This window comes from Ictalurus furcatus, chromosome 25 (assembly GCF_023375685.1).
Source record: "Ictalurus furcatus strain D&B chromosome 25, Billie_1.0, whole genome shotgun sequence".
Lineage (NCBI taxonomy): Eukaryota > Metazoa > Chordata > Actinopteri > Siluriformes > Ictaluridae > Ictalurus > Ictalurus furcatus.
In genome coordinates, this window is record NC_071279.1 from 583,735 (window position 1) to 601,321 (window position 17,587).

General features: G+C 38.3%; 1 protein-coding gene across 1 annotated transcript; it reads right to left on the reverse strand.

Annotated features, from left to right (window-relative positions):
• Nucleotides 1-4,015: 4,015 nt before the first annotated feature.
• sf3b6 (splicing factor 3b, subunit 6) lies at nucleotides 4,016-8,430 on the reverse strand. The gene is made up of 4 exons (XM_053614678.1): nucleotides 8,272-8,430; nucleotides 6,238-6,356; nucleotides 4,525-4,663; nucleotides 4,016-4,388 (listed from the first exon to the last, which is right to left on the reverse strand). The coding sequence occupies exons 1-4, from the start codon at nucleotides 8,299-8,301 to the stop codon at nucleotides 4,299-4,301; spliced, it is 378 nt and encodes a 125-aa protein (XP_053470653.1). The 5' UTR covers nucleotides 8,302-8,430; the 3' UTR covers nucleotides 4,016-4,298.
• Between the last annotated feature and the right edge of the window lie 9,157 nt (nucleotides 8,431-17,587).

The window sequence follows — 17,587 nt, forward strand, 5'->3', positions numbered from 1 at the left end:
ACTATAGTACCTGTAAATGCGTAAATGTTTGTGCACAGTGCCATCACCAAAGACGACTACTTTCTAAAAGAAGTAAATATTCAAGAAATGAATTACAAGCTACAGGTTAGTTTCCACTCTGATAAAACTTTCAAATAGAACCGAATATTGTATTGAAAGGGAATATCTTCCTTTTTCCATGTATCCTAATTTGCATTTGATATGCCAATGATCATGGTGTACTAATTTGCATATTAATTATTCGTGACGCCATTTAGCAGCTTACAGCGCACACTTTAGCTACTTTCCTCTGAAACGAGCTGGTAACGCTGGTTATGATGTTCACTCATTATATATCACACACACACACACACACACACACACACAGTGAGTGATCCAGACCCATCATTCACCACACCAAGTTAAACTGGTGTTCCATTCAGATTGTCCAAGTCTTTGCCGACTTACTTAGTCATATCCATCGCTCCAGAACTGGATTCAGGATTTCACCTCTAAACAGCAAAAAAATGACAAAAATGCCAACAAACAATAATTCCAAATATATCACATTTAGTCAAGAGTTTTATTTATAAGTTTAAAAAAACACAGAATGACTGCATGAGTGAACTGTGGTGTACAACACTACTGCAAATTCTCTCACTACACAATAACATTGTCTTCACTAGCGTGCACTGACTAGTTTGTTAGATGTAATGCTAGGTTTATAAAACTTTATATTTATCATTTACAGCCAAAAGTGCACAAATAAACCCCTGACACTGATCACTGGTCAGTCAGTTGCAGTTCACACTGCACGAGTATGGCCTTTTCTAAACCAGTCTTTTTAATAGACAGTTGTATGTCAAGAAGCCAGAAGTACTGATCATCCTAAATTAATCTGCATCATTACTGACAGATTAGATTATTTTTAATCCCAGCATTATAAAAGGTCAAGTTTTCCCTCAAACTTCAGCTAGTGTAAACCACACTATCACTTAAACTGACTGCCTTACAGCCTGGTGTTTATAACCACCAAAAACTACTAGTTCAGACGATGTTTAAAAACCTCACAATTACCCAGTGAACACACACGCCAACACATTTTATTTTATTTTATTTTATTTGAAACATCTTACCTCAGGTGTTCTCTACAGAAGCACGAGCAGACGCTTCAACCGGTTGCTAGCTATCAGTTTACAGCTTCAAGACTTCGACACTTTCTCCACTCCTGGCCTTTGAGAATAGATCAGACTAGTTAATTTTAAGTGTTAATCGATTATTAAAGCACAGGGTTGCGTTACTTTTTCTTTTTAAAGTTGTGTTAAGAATAATATCAGTCAGTTAACAGGTGCTAAACTAAATGGCGCCTCTCATTTGAAGCCCAGCCCCCCCCCCCGCCATTTTGTGTAAACTAACAGCTACTGATTGCTCATGGATTCATCTACTTGCTATATTTTGTATGGGTTTTTTTTTAAAAAATATATTATTATTAAAAAAACAACAACAATTAAATCAACAAATAAAAACTAATAAATAGAGGCGTATACAGTTTAAAACATATCATCGGGATAATTATTAGTTGGCGGTGAACGGATACACCGATTTTGCGCGTTAATTCCACTATAATCACGAAAATATCGTCTGTCTAATCACATTATATCGGCTATCAGCTGCTATGATGTGAAATTTATCAATCAGTTTAATTACTACAGATAAAACGCTGATTTTCTACTTCCTCACCTTTCCTCACTTTTATACTTCCTCACCGTTATATGCGCGGCTTTTACACACTTAGCGGTAATAACACACTTAGCGGTAATAACAGCGGCGCGGCTTTTACACACTTAGCGGTAATAACACACTTAGCGGTAATAACAGCGGAGCGGCTTTTACACACTTAGCGGTAATAACAGCGCCCAAAGCGGAAAGCGAGCGTGCACGAGCTCCTACACAACCAAAACAACTTTCTACACAATTATCATTTTAAATAAATAAATAAATATTAAAACCAACACACAATTCACAGTATTTATGGGTACATTAAAAAATGGACAAAATCGAAGAGACGCAATAAAGCATTAAGCCCAATAAAAATACATTTATTATTATTATTTTATTATTATTATTAAAATACATCAAACCATGCATTTTTTTTTAGTGTAGATGGTTCATTTCACAGAGGAAGTTTCTGACACCAAAATATTAATAATTTAACCCACAAATTAGTTCACAGTGAGCTAATGTATGCTTTTGCAATAGATTCATGGCGTGAGTTATACAATGATAAAAATAATAAGATAGTTTTTTTTTTGTTTTTTTTTTAAACGTGTTTAGTAAATGTATTTTATTTGTATTTAAAAATGCCATTTTACACCATAGGGTACAACTTGTAATTACAAAAAAAAAAACAAAAAACAACAACAACAACAAAAAACAACATGATATCCAAGATGTCCGACATAACTTCAGGAACATCTTTACAATCCTTCTATAAAATATCTTTTTTTTATAAAAGACGAACCATTAATTAATATTTATGTTCAAATATTGATTTAAGGATTTTTGAAACCTATGATTAACCACTAAAGAGGACATCATGCATTAGTCAAGTTATAGCACAGCTTTATTGGTGTGAACATACTTATTCATTTTTTAAAAAATTTTTTTTTTTACTCTTATTTATTCATTTTTCAGTTAACTGATCTATCATTATAATACAATTTACGGATTTTTAAAAGCATTTTCTGTAGTTAGCGCTATTGTGTAATTAGTATCTTGATTTTTGTATTTCGTAGAGTTTGAGAGTAGCACGAAATAGAGAAGAGTACAGGATTGTAGATGAGATTCCAAGTCAGTCAAATGAGGATAGTGACAGTGATGATGATGATGGTGGTGATGACGAATGGTAGCCAGGTAAAGAAGGGTCAACAAGTGCTAGCAGTAATGAGAGTGGAGCTGAAGATTCGACAGCCACTGCCAGCATTCAAGAGCAAAATAAAAGAAGGAATATCTGGAAAACCAAAGACAAGCAGTTTAAAGGAAACCTGCCTCCTATTTTTAATTATTATTATTTTTTTAGGAAAGTTCCAACTGAATGTTGAGGGAACAGAACCAGTACTCATGTTCCCAAATGACCTGGTAAACAAAATCTTGCACAACCCCGATCTGTATGCACTCCAAAAAGGAAAAGAAAACCTGGCCCTAACAAGTGAAGAACTCAAGACTTTTCTTGGAATAAATATGGTTATGTTATATGCTCATCAGATGAATGTCTTCATCTTGATTTGATAGAAAATGCCATGCCTGTTAACGTTAAGGTACGAGAAGATCCTTAGGTACCTTAATTTTGTGTATAATTCCTCATGAGTAAACAGACCAGTGTTAGATACTCTTGGATTTTATCACATAACATCACCACAATTCACTCATGCAGTCATTCTCTCTGTGTTTGGTTTTTTTTTAACTCATAAATAAAACTCTTGACTGAACGTGACATTTTTGTCATTGTTTTGCTGTTTAGAGGTGAAGTCCTGAATCCTGTCTTTGCAAAGACTTGGACAATCTGAATATAACACCAGTTTAACTTGGTGTGGTGAATAATCGGTCTGGATCACTCACTGTGTGTGTGATGTGAGATATATATATATATAGTATATATAGTAAGTAGCTAAAGCGTGCATTGGAAGCCGCTAAAAGGAGTCACGAATAATTAACATGCAAATTAGTACACCATGATCATTGGCATATCAAATCCGAAAAGGAAGATATTCCCTTTGAATACAATATTCGGTTCCATTTGAAAGTTTCATCAGAGTAGAAACTAACCCACCTGCTCTAACACACCTGCTTTTTTTGGAGAAAAAAAAAAAGTAAAACTCAATTTCAGTTACATTAAACACCCAGTTTCTACGAAGAGCAACGTATCAAAACACTTCAATCTTAATCGGTAAAAGTTTCAGCCTAGGGTTAGGTTATTTAGGGGACATTTTAGATGGTTTTGTTAGGTGTGGTTAATAACACAGAAATGTAAAACATGTCTGTCTCATCGGTGGTAAATTTATTCATGAATTCACAATAAAACCCAATTACAAACCAGCCATTTTAAACCAAAAGTCAGAGTAAAAATCCTAAATAACCATCTGGTGGTACATCACTTGTACAAATAAAAAGCTTTATAGCAGGAGAAAAAAAAAAAAACATCTTAACAACTCAGTGTTTATTACATAAAAGTTAAGGTAAATTAGCTGTACAAAAAATGTGGCTTATTTGCGTTCTTGTTTAAAAGTGTTCACTTGGGGAGCAGAGGGATAATCATCGCGTTACTTCGGGGGGTCCGTATTTATGCCATATTTCTCCTTGAGAAGTTTCAGCTGCTCTTCTTTTTTCTTCGTGTCCATTTTCTGGAATGCCTGAAAGGGGGAGAGAAAAAAACAAACAAAATCAAACGTAACCAAAGTTTGCACACCCCTTACAAAAGCAGAGGATTAATACTAAACATCAGAGGACAAAAAGCCGTTTGTACTTCAAAGGTAAACTCAAACGTACTCTGTTCGCGTTGTAGTACAAAACAACCAGGTATCTGTTGCAAACGTTGAATCCGGAAAGGTGGTCACAGGCATTCTTGGCATCAAAGATGTCCTCATAGACTACGTAGGCAGTCCCCCTGGTCTCTGGTGTGTTCCCGCTGCATGCACACAGTTTATTATCGTTAAGACACGGATATCATTTTTTAAAAAGCATCTCCAGACATGAACTAGAACACTTAAGTACAGTTTATTAAAACCTTCATTTAAACAAACATCGCTGAAAAACATCCGTCAGAGTGCCGAGCGCGTGTTTGTACTTGCAGCAGACGCTTTTATCCAAAGCGACTTACAAATGAGGAAATACGAACAGAGCGATAGATCAAGCGGAGAACAATACTATTAAGTAAGTAGTGCTACTGTACAAGATTTATAATCGAGTTCTAGAGAAGCAAAGCGCACAGAGTAGAGGCGTAAGAGCCAGAGTAGTTTATTTGTTTATTTTTTTAAGATAATGTGGGGCTGGTGTTTTTATAGGGGTTGGTTACGTGCTCACGGAAGAGGTGGGTCTTCAGCTGTTTTTTGAATATAGTGACAGATTCTGCCGTCCGGATTGAGGTCAGAATTTCATTCCACCGCTGAGGAAGAGTTAGTCTGAAGGTTCTGGAAAGGGACCTTGAGCCACGTTGTACGTAAATTGTTAAGCTGTACAATTCCAGCATTAAATGTATGTGAATTTGTCCTGACAGAGTATTTAACGGTTCAGTATTTCAGGAAAACATGACACTACTCTGGATGACGTTGAAATGCTGGAGGAGGCCATGAAGCTGCCCTCTAAGGATCCGGATCAAGGCTTCCAAGAAATGACTCCGACAACTCGGGTTACACATCCTGCCGTTACAAAACACACTTCCCAACTGTTATGGAAATTAAAATATGACAAGATGAGTACCCCTGTGGTGAAAGGTGACCTTGTACTAGCTATCATTCAGCTTCCGTTGTGAGACTGGTCCACACATCAGCAATCTCCCTCACCACTCTGCCTCTTGACGCTAGACATACTGATGCCAATATTACAACAGGGACAAAAGGGACGCGATCATTAGCGTCCCTTTGACGAGTTGTGGGAGAGGCGACAGTGCGACTGACTTGGGTTATGATATAAACTCTGTCCAGCAATAGACACTGAACATTAGAAATAGGCTTACATGGGAAACGGGTCTCTCACATGCTGAGAAAGGATGAGGAAAAAGAAAGAAATAAAGTGTCTCCCTTTTCCAATGCCCTGTATTCTGGGATAGTTCGGGTATTTTGTCTGGTAGGCGGGATGGAAATCTTGCTGAAGAAACGCGTCAACCCTGATCAATGATATTAAAAGCACAGAAATATAAACGAAAAACCGCTCTAAATGTTATCGACTCTTACTTTTACTTTATTTGCTAGATAGCCGACCATCGTGTAACTCCGTCGGTTATTATTAATACCATCTCAGAAGGGTTGTGAAAACTTTTTCAGACCCACAGTAGGAGTTTTACTTGCTTAATGCTTTTATGATGTTGTTCACTGCTTTTATTCAGCAGCAATACACTGATCTAGGACACTGGAGTGACTCATCAGCATGTTATTGGAAGGTGCCACGGGAAAGACTCAGGGACAGTGATTAACTGTGGACTTTAGAAAACCATCCTGTGTAAACAAGACCACGAGTAAAACAAAACGTGAACTGGGAACTTACACTCTAATCTGCCGAATTGGACCATACTTCCCGAAGATATCGTACATCTCTTCTGCTGTGATCTTGTATGGAAGGTTACGTATGTACAGTATCCTGTTCACCTCTGGAGGTAAGCGAATCTGAGGGGAGAAAACAGGAGAAAGTTTATGACGTTATTTTTGCAGTGAAGAATTAACGCATTGACCCTCTTTCTGGTACAGTCCGCTCTGAAACTAGTGGAACGGCGAGGCCAATTCATTTGTTTTTGCTGTTGACTGAAGACATTTGGGTTTGAGATCAAAAGAAGTAATCTTGAAATAAATTGAAATAAATAATATTTGGTTGCATATCCCTTGCTTGTAATAACTGAATCAATACTGCGACTCACTGACACTAAACTGTTGGTTTCTTTTCAATTCAGTTTTATTTGTATAGCGCTTTTTACAGTGGACATTGTCTCAAAGCAGCTTTACAGAAAAAGCAGCTGTTCTTCTTCTGTGAAGCTTCTCCAGGTTTTTTACTGCAGCTTATTTCAGTAGGTGTTTGTTTCGGGGGGTTTCTCCCTTCAGTCTCCTCTTCAGGAGGTGAGATGCTGATCAGTTGGGTGAAGGTCTGATTATTGACTTGTCCAGTCTAAAACCTTCCACTTTTCCCCCTGATGAAGTCCTGTGTTGAGGTGGAAGTGTGTTTTGGATCGTTGTCTTGCTGCATGATGAAGTTCCTCCTGATTCATTTGGATGCATTTCTCTTCTGAATTCATTCTGCTGCTACCATCATGAGTTCCATCATCAATAAAGATTAGTGAGAATGTTCCAGAAGCAGCCATGCAAGCCCAAGCCATGACGCTACCTCCACCATGTTCCACACATGAGCTTGTATGTTCTGGATCATGAGCAGATCCTTTCTTTCTCCACATTTTGGTAGAGGTTCATCTTGGTTCCAGAACTCGAACAGAATCATGGTTAACCTCCACTGATCTATATATAACCGGATAGCTGATGACGTCACAAACAGTGAAGCTACTGCGCCTCGCCTTATATTCCTCGACATTCTAAACTCACTATGGGTCGTAATCACTGATATACAAGATTAGTGCTCCGAAGCATAAAACAAACAGAAAAATACACCGGATATTTGTGTACAGAGAATATTTAACCACATGAATATAAACTCGTTCACAACGGGGATGATGTGCGTTTCATTGTAGTGTTTTTATAAAGATTTCACACCGCGCTAGGGCTGGGCGGTACAGCTAAAAGAAATTATCACGATATAATGCATCGTTCAGTAGAGATAATTTTTGATAAATTTTCTTTTTTTAAACCAAGACTAGTAAAAAAAAAAAAAAAAAAAAGGTTTGAATTTAACCACTGTATTTTTAATTTACCCACTTCATCAAGGCAAACAATAAATAATTGTAATTGTAGTTTTAACAGTCAAAAACAAAATAGAATTTCAATAAATATCTTCTATCATATCTTACATGAATATATGGTATATTTTGTGAATGGGTATTCTGTAGTGAAATTCATATAAAATTTACATGTGATTTAATAGCTTATTTTGATAAATATCAGAAATCTAAGAGGTGTGCGTTACAGCTGACACCTTGATGAACACTGCACAGTTGGTTATACGACTGTAAGTCATTCCCTTCAAATGCTATTGAAGTTAGAACCGTGTTTAACAATGTCGGATGTGACTTTATGACCTGAATTTCCGCATATCTGTGAATATCGGACGTTAAACCAACTTGACTCCAGTCTTTCAGAGCAGCTACTACACCATACGGTCAAAAGTTTGTGGACACCTGTACTTATAACGCGATGGCTTCATGAATGATTCGTTCAGAATATTTATTCCTCCTTTGCTTTAAATTAGTCGTTCAGGACACTTCAGATGGGTTGTAGCTTAACAACATCCCCTGTCTGAGTCTAAGACGTTACTGAAGCTAACAAGCTAACAAGCTAACAAGCTAACTACACTGCTACGGTCTTGGATACAGCGGAAGTGCTCAAACAATTCGCAAAAGTTGACGGATTAAACTGTACTTACATTCGCTCGCTTGGCTGCTTGCATCGCCATGGCTGAAGCTCTTTTCCCGAAAAACACCTTATACTTTAAGACAAACCTTTAACACGTCGAGATTGTTTTCGCGAGCGCCCCGTTCACGCCGTTTGTAACGTATTATGGCGCAGATCAATGACGTAGTTCCTGAAACAGGCCAGTGAGTTCCGGTGTTCCGGAGAGTTCAGGTTCCCCTTCAACGCGCATGCGCGAAATCACGACGCTTTTCTCCTGTGTTAGTTTGTAGTCTTATTACTTATTTTCTATTAGCGTTAGGTGAATTTCACATTGTTTGTTAGCTCAATTGCAATTAAATAGATGCTTTAAAGTATTGCATTCTCTTGTTCGGACAGTCGCTCATATTTTAGTTGTTGTTGTTGTTGTTATTATTATTATTATTATTATTAATATTATTGTTATAGTGTGTATGTCGTTTTTGTCATACAACCTTGGGCTTTATTCCAGAAAGCAAGGTCAGCTGAACCCTGAAAGTTTGATTAACCCAAACCTTGTTTACTCGGAGTATGTCTGCTCCAGAACACCTGTTAGTATAGAATCTTTTGACAAAGTGTAATCAATATGTGTAACTAATATTTGGATATGTTAATAAAGTATAATCTAATATGTATAACCAACATTTTGAATTGTTACTTAGAGTCATAATATAAAACTATTTAAAAAAAAAAACTTTTTAATTAAGTTACATTCTAAGTGTGTAGATTGAGTTAGAAGAACCTTGTGTTTTGTCTAAAGCAGCTTTACTCTATGGCAATAAATTAGCAATTAGATATTCACCAGAACTGTGCTTCCAATCAAAGCCCTTTAAGCTTGCAAATCAGTGCCACAATTACAGTATTATATATAATAACACTATTGTGTTCTGTTACGCTGCTCATCTCAGTCTCTGCCGTGTCCGAACACGATCTGAACATCTGAACAGCCTTGCTTAGAGACTGCTAATAAACAAACCGATTCAGCAGCCCATCCATGGCTCTATAAAGCAACACAACCATACCTACAAACGCTCTACAGATCTGTAAAGCATCAGACCAATCCAGTTGCTTCATATGGCTCTAAAACAGCAAACCCAGGTTCTCAATCCAGCAACAACTCTGTAGATCAGTAAAGCAAATAGGGTGAAGTCAGATAAAATGGGCCACTTTTTGGTAAATGATTTATAATACCATCAAATACCATCATGCATGATATCGAACATTTTTTTTTATAAATTAGCATGGGTCTCTTCAATATAATTTCCTTTTAAAAATGTGAAAAAAGTATCATTGTTTTAAAATTATGAGAGTTAGAGTATCAGTACCCTCTTGAGCCACAACACAATGTGACAATTGTGTTTAATTAATTATATTTTGTTGCAACGCTGTTGTACATTTTTTTTTTTTTGGGGTTGAGTCATTGGTACAGTTAAGTGATGAAATTTGTGTTCTCATGCACATCCCTGAGTACAAAAAGTATGGAAACGTAAGTATAAAATATGACTTGCAGAGGCAGCTGGCATAAACAGTTAGCAGGGCTTTGGACTTTTCTGTCCAATTAATATTAATAATAATGATAATAATACTAATACATTTTATTTATAACGTTTCTCATACCCAAAGGACTACAAAAACAGGAAACAGATCAAATACAAAAATACAGACATAATACAATTCAGTAAGACAATAAATATAAAGCAAACAATAATTGACTACACCCTATTGAAAAACGCTAGATCAAATTAATCAGTATAAGCTGTTTAAAAAAAAAATGTGTTTTCAACATTTTCTTAAAACTGCTTAATGTGGGAGCATTTCTGACTGTAAAAGGAAGTGCATTCCTTTGCACATTAGGTAACAATATTAAAGAGCGCTGAGCCTGTTCCTGTCCAAAAAAGGGTTTGGAGGGATCTTGAACGTGCGTTAATCTGTGGGTGCCCTCTTTAGTTCAGATGATAAAGACTTTCATTCATTCATTTATTCATTCTTTCAGTCAGCTTCAGTAACCCTATTATCCTGATGAGATTACTTTAAGATTACTGGTGGATCCAGAGTCTCTGTCAGGAGTTTAAGACCTACTAATAGATGGCTCTTTCCGCAAGATACCAACCCCAAAAACAACTGTCTTCAGATTTGACCCCTATTGAAATATTTGAGGATGGGACCATGATGCAGTGGATACTGTAGTTGCCTCACAGCTTTGGAGTCCTTGGTCTGATTGAAACATCGGGTTGCTGTCTGTGTTGAATTTCAAATGTATGTGCATATGTGTGTGCATGGTGCCCTACCACAGACTGGGATGCCATCCAATGTGTATTCCTGTCTCGTGCCCAGGATTCCCAGAATAGCCAACCAGTTTTTGGCCTGAAATATCTTGGTACAGAATTCATGATGCTATCAATCAAGAACTCTTGGACCACCAGCTTCAAGATAGCTCCAAAAATTCAGTGATCCACCACCATATTTTACTGTAGCTATGGGGGATTTCCTATCTATGCACTCCCAAAATACACAATACCAGTGACCAGTGAAAGTTCTTAACTCTTTGGTAAGTTTGGTAACTCTCTTGTAGGATGCTCACTGAAAGGGCTTCTTTGTGCATGTGTTGACATAAGGGCCCATTCATCCCTACCGCTTATCCTACACAGGGTCACATGAAGCCTGGAACCTATCCCAGGGAACACGGGCACAAGGCAGGGATACCCTGGATGGGGTGCCAGCCCCATTCACAATTTGGAAATGCAAATCAACCTACAATGCATGTCTTTGGACTGGGGGAGGAAACCGGAGTAGCTGGAGGAAACCCCCGAACCATGAGGAGAACATGAAACTCTGGACACACAGGGCAGAGATTCAAATCCCCAATCCTGCAGGTGCGAGGAAAACGTGCTAATCTCTAAGCCACAGCGCCTGGCTCCTCAGGGCCCAGTTTCCTAAAAACATGAAGTCAAAACCATACTAAGAGGTCAGTGTGATGCTGGCCGTACGATTTTATGGTGATCTTTGTTCTTCAATGCTTCTGAGAGGATCAGCCCAGTTTTCACGTCTTGGTTCTGCTTAGGATTGTTCATGTGATCAAAATCCCCAAAAACTATGACTCCCAAGTCAGGGAAGGCTTCTGAGACCTGCAGAGAGGGTGCAGTTGTAAAGGTTTTAGGTGGATTGTAGACAGCAATCAGAATATGGGGGTAGATAGAAGGGTCTGCACTTTAGAAAGAATTTCTCCAATTCAGCCGCACGAAACCTAATGAGATAAATAGGCACCCGGCTGCCTGTTTATTTATTTATTTATTTATTTATTTATCTATCTGTCTGTTTGTTTGTTTGTTTGTTGGTTTGAGTTGACCACCGGGTGGCACTCTGATATTGTCTACCATTTTTTTTGCAGAGGTGTGCACAGTCCTGGGAGCTGGTGGTTTTTGCTCTCATGTGGGTGATCAGTTATTTAGCTCGCAGGCCAAAGGAATAGGAGTGTATTGGACATGGCACAGTGTTTAATTTATTGATTTTTTTTTTTTTTTTTTACAATGTTCTTTCTTTCACCTTCAGTAAATATTTTATCTTGTTTAGGGTTCCTGTGGTTTTGGGAAATAGAACCATCCGAGAACCAAATAACTGCAGAAGCTGGTAGGATTAGTCAAGAGTGTCTCTGTGAGTAGTTGGGGATTGGTCAGAATTTCTTTGGGAGTGTGATTAAAGAAAACATTCCCACACACACACCTGTAATGCAGTTTACAAGTCAAATGTTGTTGAACATATGGCAATTGCTTCATAGGCAGCTGCACTATATCGAAAAGCACAAAATCATCTGTCCTGAGGACTTTACTGCATTAGAAAATGTACTGGAACATCATTACCACTGTTACAAAGCGCTGACACTTGAGACTCCTTACATACATTTTCAAACTTGCTGGGTATATGCTCTGCACAGTAGACCTAGTAGTTAAATTCGGACCTTAACCACAAAGGTCAAAGGTTAGCCTGTACAAATTTCTAATACCAGGGACGTGGGAATACTTTTTACACTGGTGGTCCTGGACTTTTAAGCAGCATTTTGGCAGTTGTTCCTGCAGTTTCAGTTAAAGGACTCTGCACTATATGTAAAGAATAAAGCCACAAAGTAATACTGATAAATGATACACAGTGATACACAATTGTGGTTGACATTTCTACATGACCCAAATGTCATTAAAATATTCTATTACAAAATCATAACAAGGAAACAAAACATTTGACATTCGTAAGAGTTATAAGCACCACCTAAACAAGTTACTGCAGCACATTTCTACATCTACATCATGATATATTTGAACTACTCAACTAAAAATAGCTATCAGAATTTAGAGAAATATGTTAATATAACTATAGAAGACTATAAAAGGTCAAGAAAGTGTCAAATCTAAACAAATTATATAGGTATATTTTAATTGTTAGCAAAAAGTATATTTAATGTTGGACAGGTTTTCACCTGTAAGATGTCTCCAGATTAATTCATTTATTCATTTATTTTCCAGTTTCCCCTCACAGAATTAGCTCTCTCTTCTGAAGAGAGGTAAAGAAAAAGAAAGAAAGAAAATGCTTTAATCCCTTTCATCCGTAATCTTGGCCTTGGCCTTCTGTGGACCGAAGACTGAGTAGCTCGCTGGGATTTCCTGCTTTGAGCGCTGGACTGTTTCAGCTACATATTCTTTCCTGGAAGAGATCAGAGGCAATAGTGAGACTGGAATGAGATGAGCAATGAGAGAAAGAGAAAGAAAGAAAGAAAGAAAGAGAGATAGAGAGATAGAGAGAGAGAGAACCTTAATCTGGTGGGATTAGACCGAACCACACTAATCTTAATGCTATTAATAAACTTAAGTTTAGGGGGAGTTTTGTTTTGTTGCTCCACTGCTGTTCGTCTATACTGCACATTCAATTAGCAAGTTTAAAACTGTTTACCAGTGATTTAAAAAGTGTCGTGAAAGCATCTCAGAGCATTGTGCGTACAAAAGGCTTCGTAATGAAGAGAATGTCAGTAACTGAAACTAACTTGATTTTTGTATAATCAGAATAAGATGTGCATTACATATGCATTACATCGTTATGTAATTATGACTTACCATTTCAAATTCATCTCTTATAATGTATACATCACGTTATTTTCTCCACTTTTTCCATTCAGTCTACTGTATGTTTATCCAGCGCTGTTAAAGGGTAATACTTTCAGTCTTAGGTTTTGTGATAGCTGTTTTTCTGATTTCATCCTGACTCCTAATTTGACTGCTTGCAGTAAACTGCTTGAGAGTTTCGCCTGTTTAAACCTTTCATACAAGAGGACTTAATTTAAAAAATCATGTTAGTTATTTTAAGTTATTAGACACATGAGGCACATTCCAAATGAAAGCATGTCAGTGTCAGTGGAGATGCAAACTTTTGACCTTACTAATAAAGATAACTAGATAAGTGGAGATCTATATTAAACTAACATAAAACGTATAGTAACTGTCAGACTCGGGACAGCTTTCTGTTTCAACTAGTTGAGTTTTTTGTTTAGCTTTTACTTCCTCATACAAATGTCATCAACCTGGCTGTAGAAACCCCTTACAGGAACAGAATCCCTTTTTCTTTTAAGGTAATTACTAGTTGACTGTAAATGGAATCACATGACACATAACAGCAAGTAATAATACACATAGGTTGTTTGACATGTGTTCCTCCTAGTGAATAACAGTTATTTCTACCAAAAATCTCATAATTTGTTTATGGAAATATCGCAAATAGATTGATTTCATTTTAATTATTAATTTAAAATGCTTATGAACACCTACATTTTAAAACTTAGTTAATTTTTTTATGCACTTGTTTCAGAGTCATGTATCTGCACTATTATGTAGTCCTGTGCTCTGTGCTATTGTACTGTTGTTTTGCACCATGGGCCTGGAGAACATTTAATTTCATTACATTTCATGACCATGGAGAACATGGTCATGGAGACATGCCATTCCAATGTATACAAGCTACCGTATATAGATGAAGGACAATAAAAATCCATTTGATATGCAGACTAATGTTACACAGTTGGGTCATATAGCTAACCGAGAGATAGAATTTGTGTAATCTAAATGTTTCATTTGCATTTTTGTAGGTAATTTGATATTGTGTACATTCTATCGCACAAATAAATAAAATTCACACTGTCTGTTACAGAAACATTCAAAGCTATTGGTATGATAGTAGTAAGTGAGGCATTTACCTCCCTTAGTGGTAGATTCACTGTCCTGGTAGTGGGGCTCTGTGAGACTAGGTAATAACAGTTGGTGGTCAGAAAGAGTGGGCCTACAAGGGGTGCTTCTTTGGAAGGTCTGGGGCAGGCATGTAGCTTGTAGTCTCCCTCTGAAGACCTTTGGCTCTCCCCATGGTCTTGGTAGTGTGGACCTACAGGAAGGCTTGACAGACTGGGAGGCTGATTGGTTCTCTTGACAAAACACAGAGCGAGCATCACAGAATGACATTGAACTAGAAGCAGCCTCGAAGCCATTCTCATCATCACTGTCTCTCCTGGTCCATCTCTGGATTTGGAAAGAAAATGAGGCTGTGGATGTTTCCCCCTGACCATTGACAGGACAGGAAGGAGATGAAGGTAAAACAGTAGGACGCGGAACTCTGTGGCATGTAGAATAACTTGAGGGTGGGATTCGAGCTCTGGAGACTGGTGGAGTAGTTGGAGGGTGGCTGTTAGCATAAAGGGTTGATGTTTCTCCCTCACATGAGTCCCTGTTTCCCAGTCTTACTGTTCCTCCCACTCTCTCAGATAAAGGCTTGATATTACCTTCATCCCCTGAGCCTAACTTGGTTATAATGTCGGTGGAATGACACAAATTATTAATCGTTTGAGAGTGCTGGAAAAGACCAACTGCTTCATCTTTGTCTTTGTCTGTATCCCCAGTTGTTTGGTCACTGTCCTTCTCTGGGTGGCTTTCGTCCACAAAATCCTGTCCATTAGGATAGGATTCTGAGATATTCAGGGAGCCCCTTGAAATACAATCCTGGCTGGGGAGTAAAGATTCTGTGTTCATTGATGCTCGGGGACACTGAGAAACACAGCACTTCTGTCTTTGTGTTGAACATCTCTGATTTTGGGTTTCACTGCCATATTCATTACTAGTAAGACCTTCATTTTTCTCAAAGGAGTTGTCCATCAGTAGCTCAGGAGGAGGAGGTGGAAGGCTGTTTGCATCCACATCAACAGGTCTCTCTGAGAATTGCTGGTCAAGTGGATAACTGTTGGTATTGTTGTTGCCATTGGTGGAAACTCCTGCCCTGCAATTGGTTATTTTAGGCAAAAAGCTCCTTTTCTTTACTCTTAATCTTGTGGGCCCATTAAAGTGTTTTTCGTTGGAACTGTCACAAACCCCCTGGCTAAATGTATTAATGAGTCGTCTGACAGCATTTTTGCCAGGGGGTACAGGTACAAAGGCAGGAGTCAAGCTAGGTGTTAGCCCAGGCTTAAATGGTCCATTGTTCCCATCTTGGCGACAATAGAATTGTGATGGATTCTGTCTCTTACTAATCCATTCTGGTTTTTGGTTATCACTTGGAAATCTGTTCTGCCCTTGGACAGTATAGTCCTTCACTCTTCTACATAAACAATCTGCTGATTGTGACCGCTGTGCACCCCATAAACCAGAATGTCTGTGCTTTCTTTGACAAGATAAAGACGAATCATCTGCAGTTTTGGGCCGACTGATGTTTCTCTCTTTTTGATCACTCCATTCAAAGGTACTATTGGTTGGCCTCTTGCTCTGCAAATTGACATGTCGTGAATACTGACTAGGGTCTGCCTGAGACCAATTAGACATCTTCCTGTCTGTCAAATCAGTTTTGCTGCCCTGTTCATGTTTTGCCTCTTCATCATCATTGCTATCTTCAGCATCATTATCTTTGTCAAAATCATCATCTTCATCCCGATTAACATAGGGCTGATCTGGTAAACTGCCCTCAGGACAACCATATGATGACTGAGTGCTAGCTTTTGATCCAGAGCTCTCCTGATGGCTGCAACGTCGCACTGAGCCATTGTGGCTCTCGTTCTCTACACCAATGCCACTGTCCTCACTGTGCAGAGCAATATCTTCTGAATTCGGCTTTCTCAAGGCATATGATTCCACACAAGCCAATACCTGTTTCACGCGCAGCTCTGCTGCTCTCTTTGCCCCCAGCTTTCCTTCCATCAATTGGGAGAGTGAGCCAAAGTAGTCACCTGTTTCTTCTAAGGATGTGTCCCCCAGCCCTTTTACAGAATTCCCTACTAACCTCATTTTTTTAATCAAGTGATGAAGCATAAGCTGCAGCAGGTCTGGAGAACTTTCAGTTGAGGTCCTCTCAGCCTCGGGTATGTCTGGGTTTAGCAGAATATCATTTTGTGCTGCTGGCAAAGCCATGTGGTTTCCATGCATTTCGAGCATCTGCTCTCCTTCAGTTGCAATTTCTTCTAAGGCCTGGTTTATCTCCTCATACTGTAATGTTAATAAGCTGACCATAGTCTGTAAAGAAAGTTGGGTCTGCGTTGCTTTTTCCAAGAGCTCTAAGAGGGCCTCGTATTTAGGGATATTATGTTTCAGATAAGCATAGGCAGCCTGGTGAGCTTTTACCATGGCTTGTGGAGGATCTAAATTTGACCGCATGTAGACAGTTTTTCTCAGTCTCTCTCTCTGTCTGCTTCTTTTGCATCCATTATTTTTCATTCTGCTGTCATCTTTTCTGTCTGTATTCTCTTTGGTCAGTAATTCCCCTTGTGAATGCGCATTTGTCTCTACTATATCAACACTTCCACTAACTATATCACAAACTGGGAGTGGTACAGCAGTGTTTTCTTCTTGTAATAAACTTAGTCCACTGGAAACTATTTCTGTCTCGGTTTGGCTCTTAATTTCTGTCCCACCTGAGAAGTGATGAATGTTGCTTTCGTATGATCCAAACTGCAGAGCTTTGTCTTGGTGGTTACAGATTCCAGCCAAGAGTTGACCTTTGGAAGGTGAGCAGCCCATCACGGTGATCAGAATGATATCCTTATGTTGATTTTATGAAGTGCTCAGAGTTGTCTAGAAGAAAAATAGCAAGTCCTTAATAACATTTATGCTTTCTCCACCATGCCCACTGATGCTGTCTTCTTGCTGTTTTTGGATTTTAGCCTTCGAAAAAAGATGATGCTCCTTTAAATGATTTAAATCTGCCCAAACTCCTTATTCTTTAGGCTGTCATTTTAGTCTTGGTATTTTTTATTAAGATTTTTTTTCCCAGTTTGTATTCACCTAGGAATAGAAACAGTGCAT

Bases quoted from the DNA above. Each gene is read 5' to 3' on its own strand.
- sf3b6 (XM_053614678.1), bottom strand. From the start codon at position 8,301: ATGGCGATGCAAGCAGCCAAGCGAGCGAAT. The intron at 6,357-8,271 runs GTAAGTACAGTT...TTCTCCCCTCAG, and splicing joins AAGCAGCCAAGCGAGCGAAT to ATTCGCTTACCTCCAGAGGT. The intron at 4,389-4,524 runs GTACGTTTGAGT...TCCCCCTTTCAG, and splicing joins TGTACTACAACGCGAACAGA to GCATTCCAGAAAATGGACAC.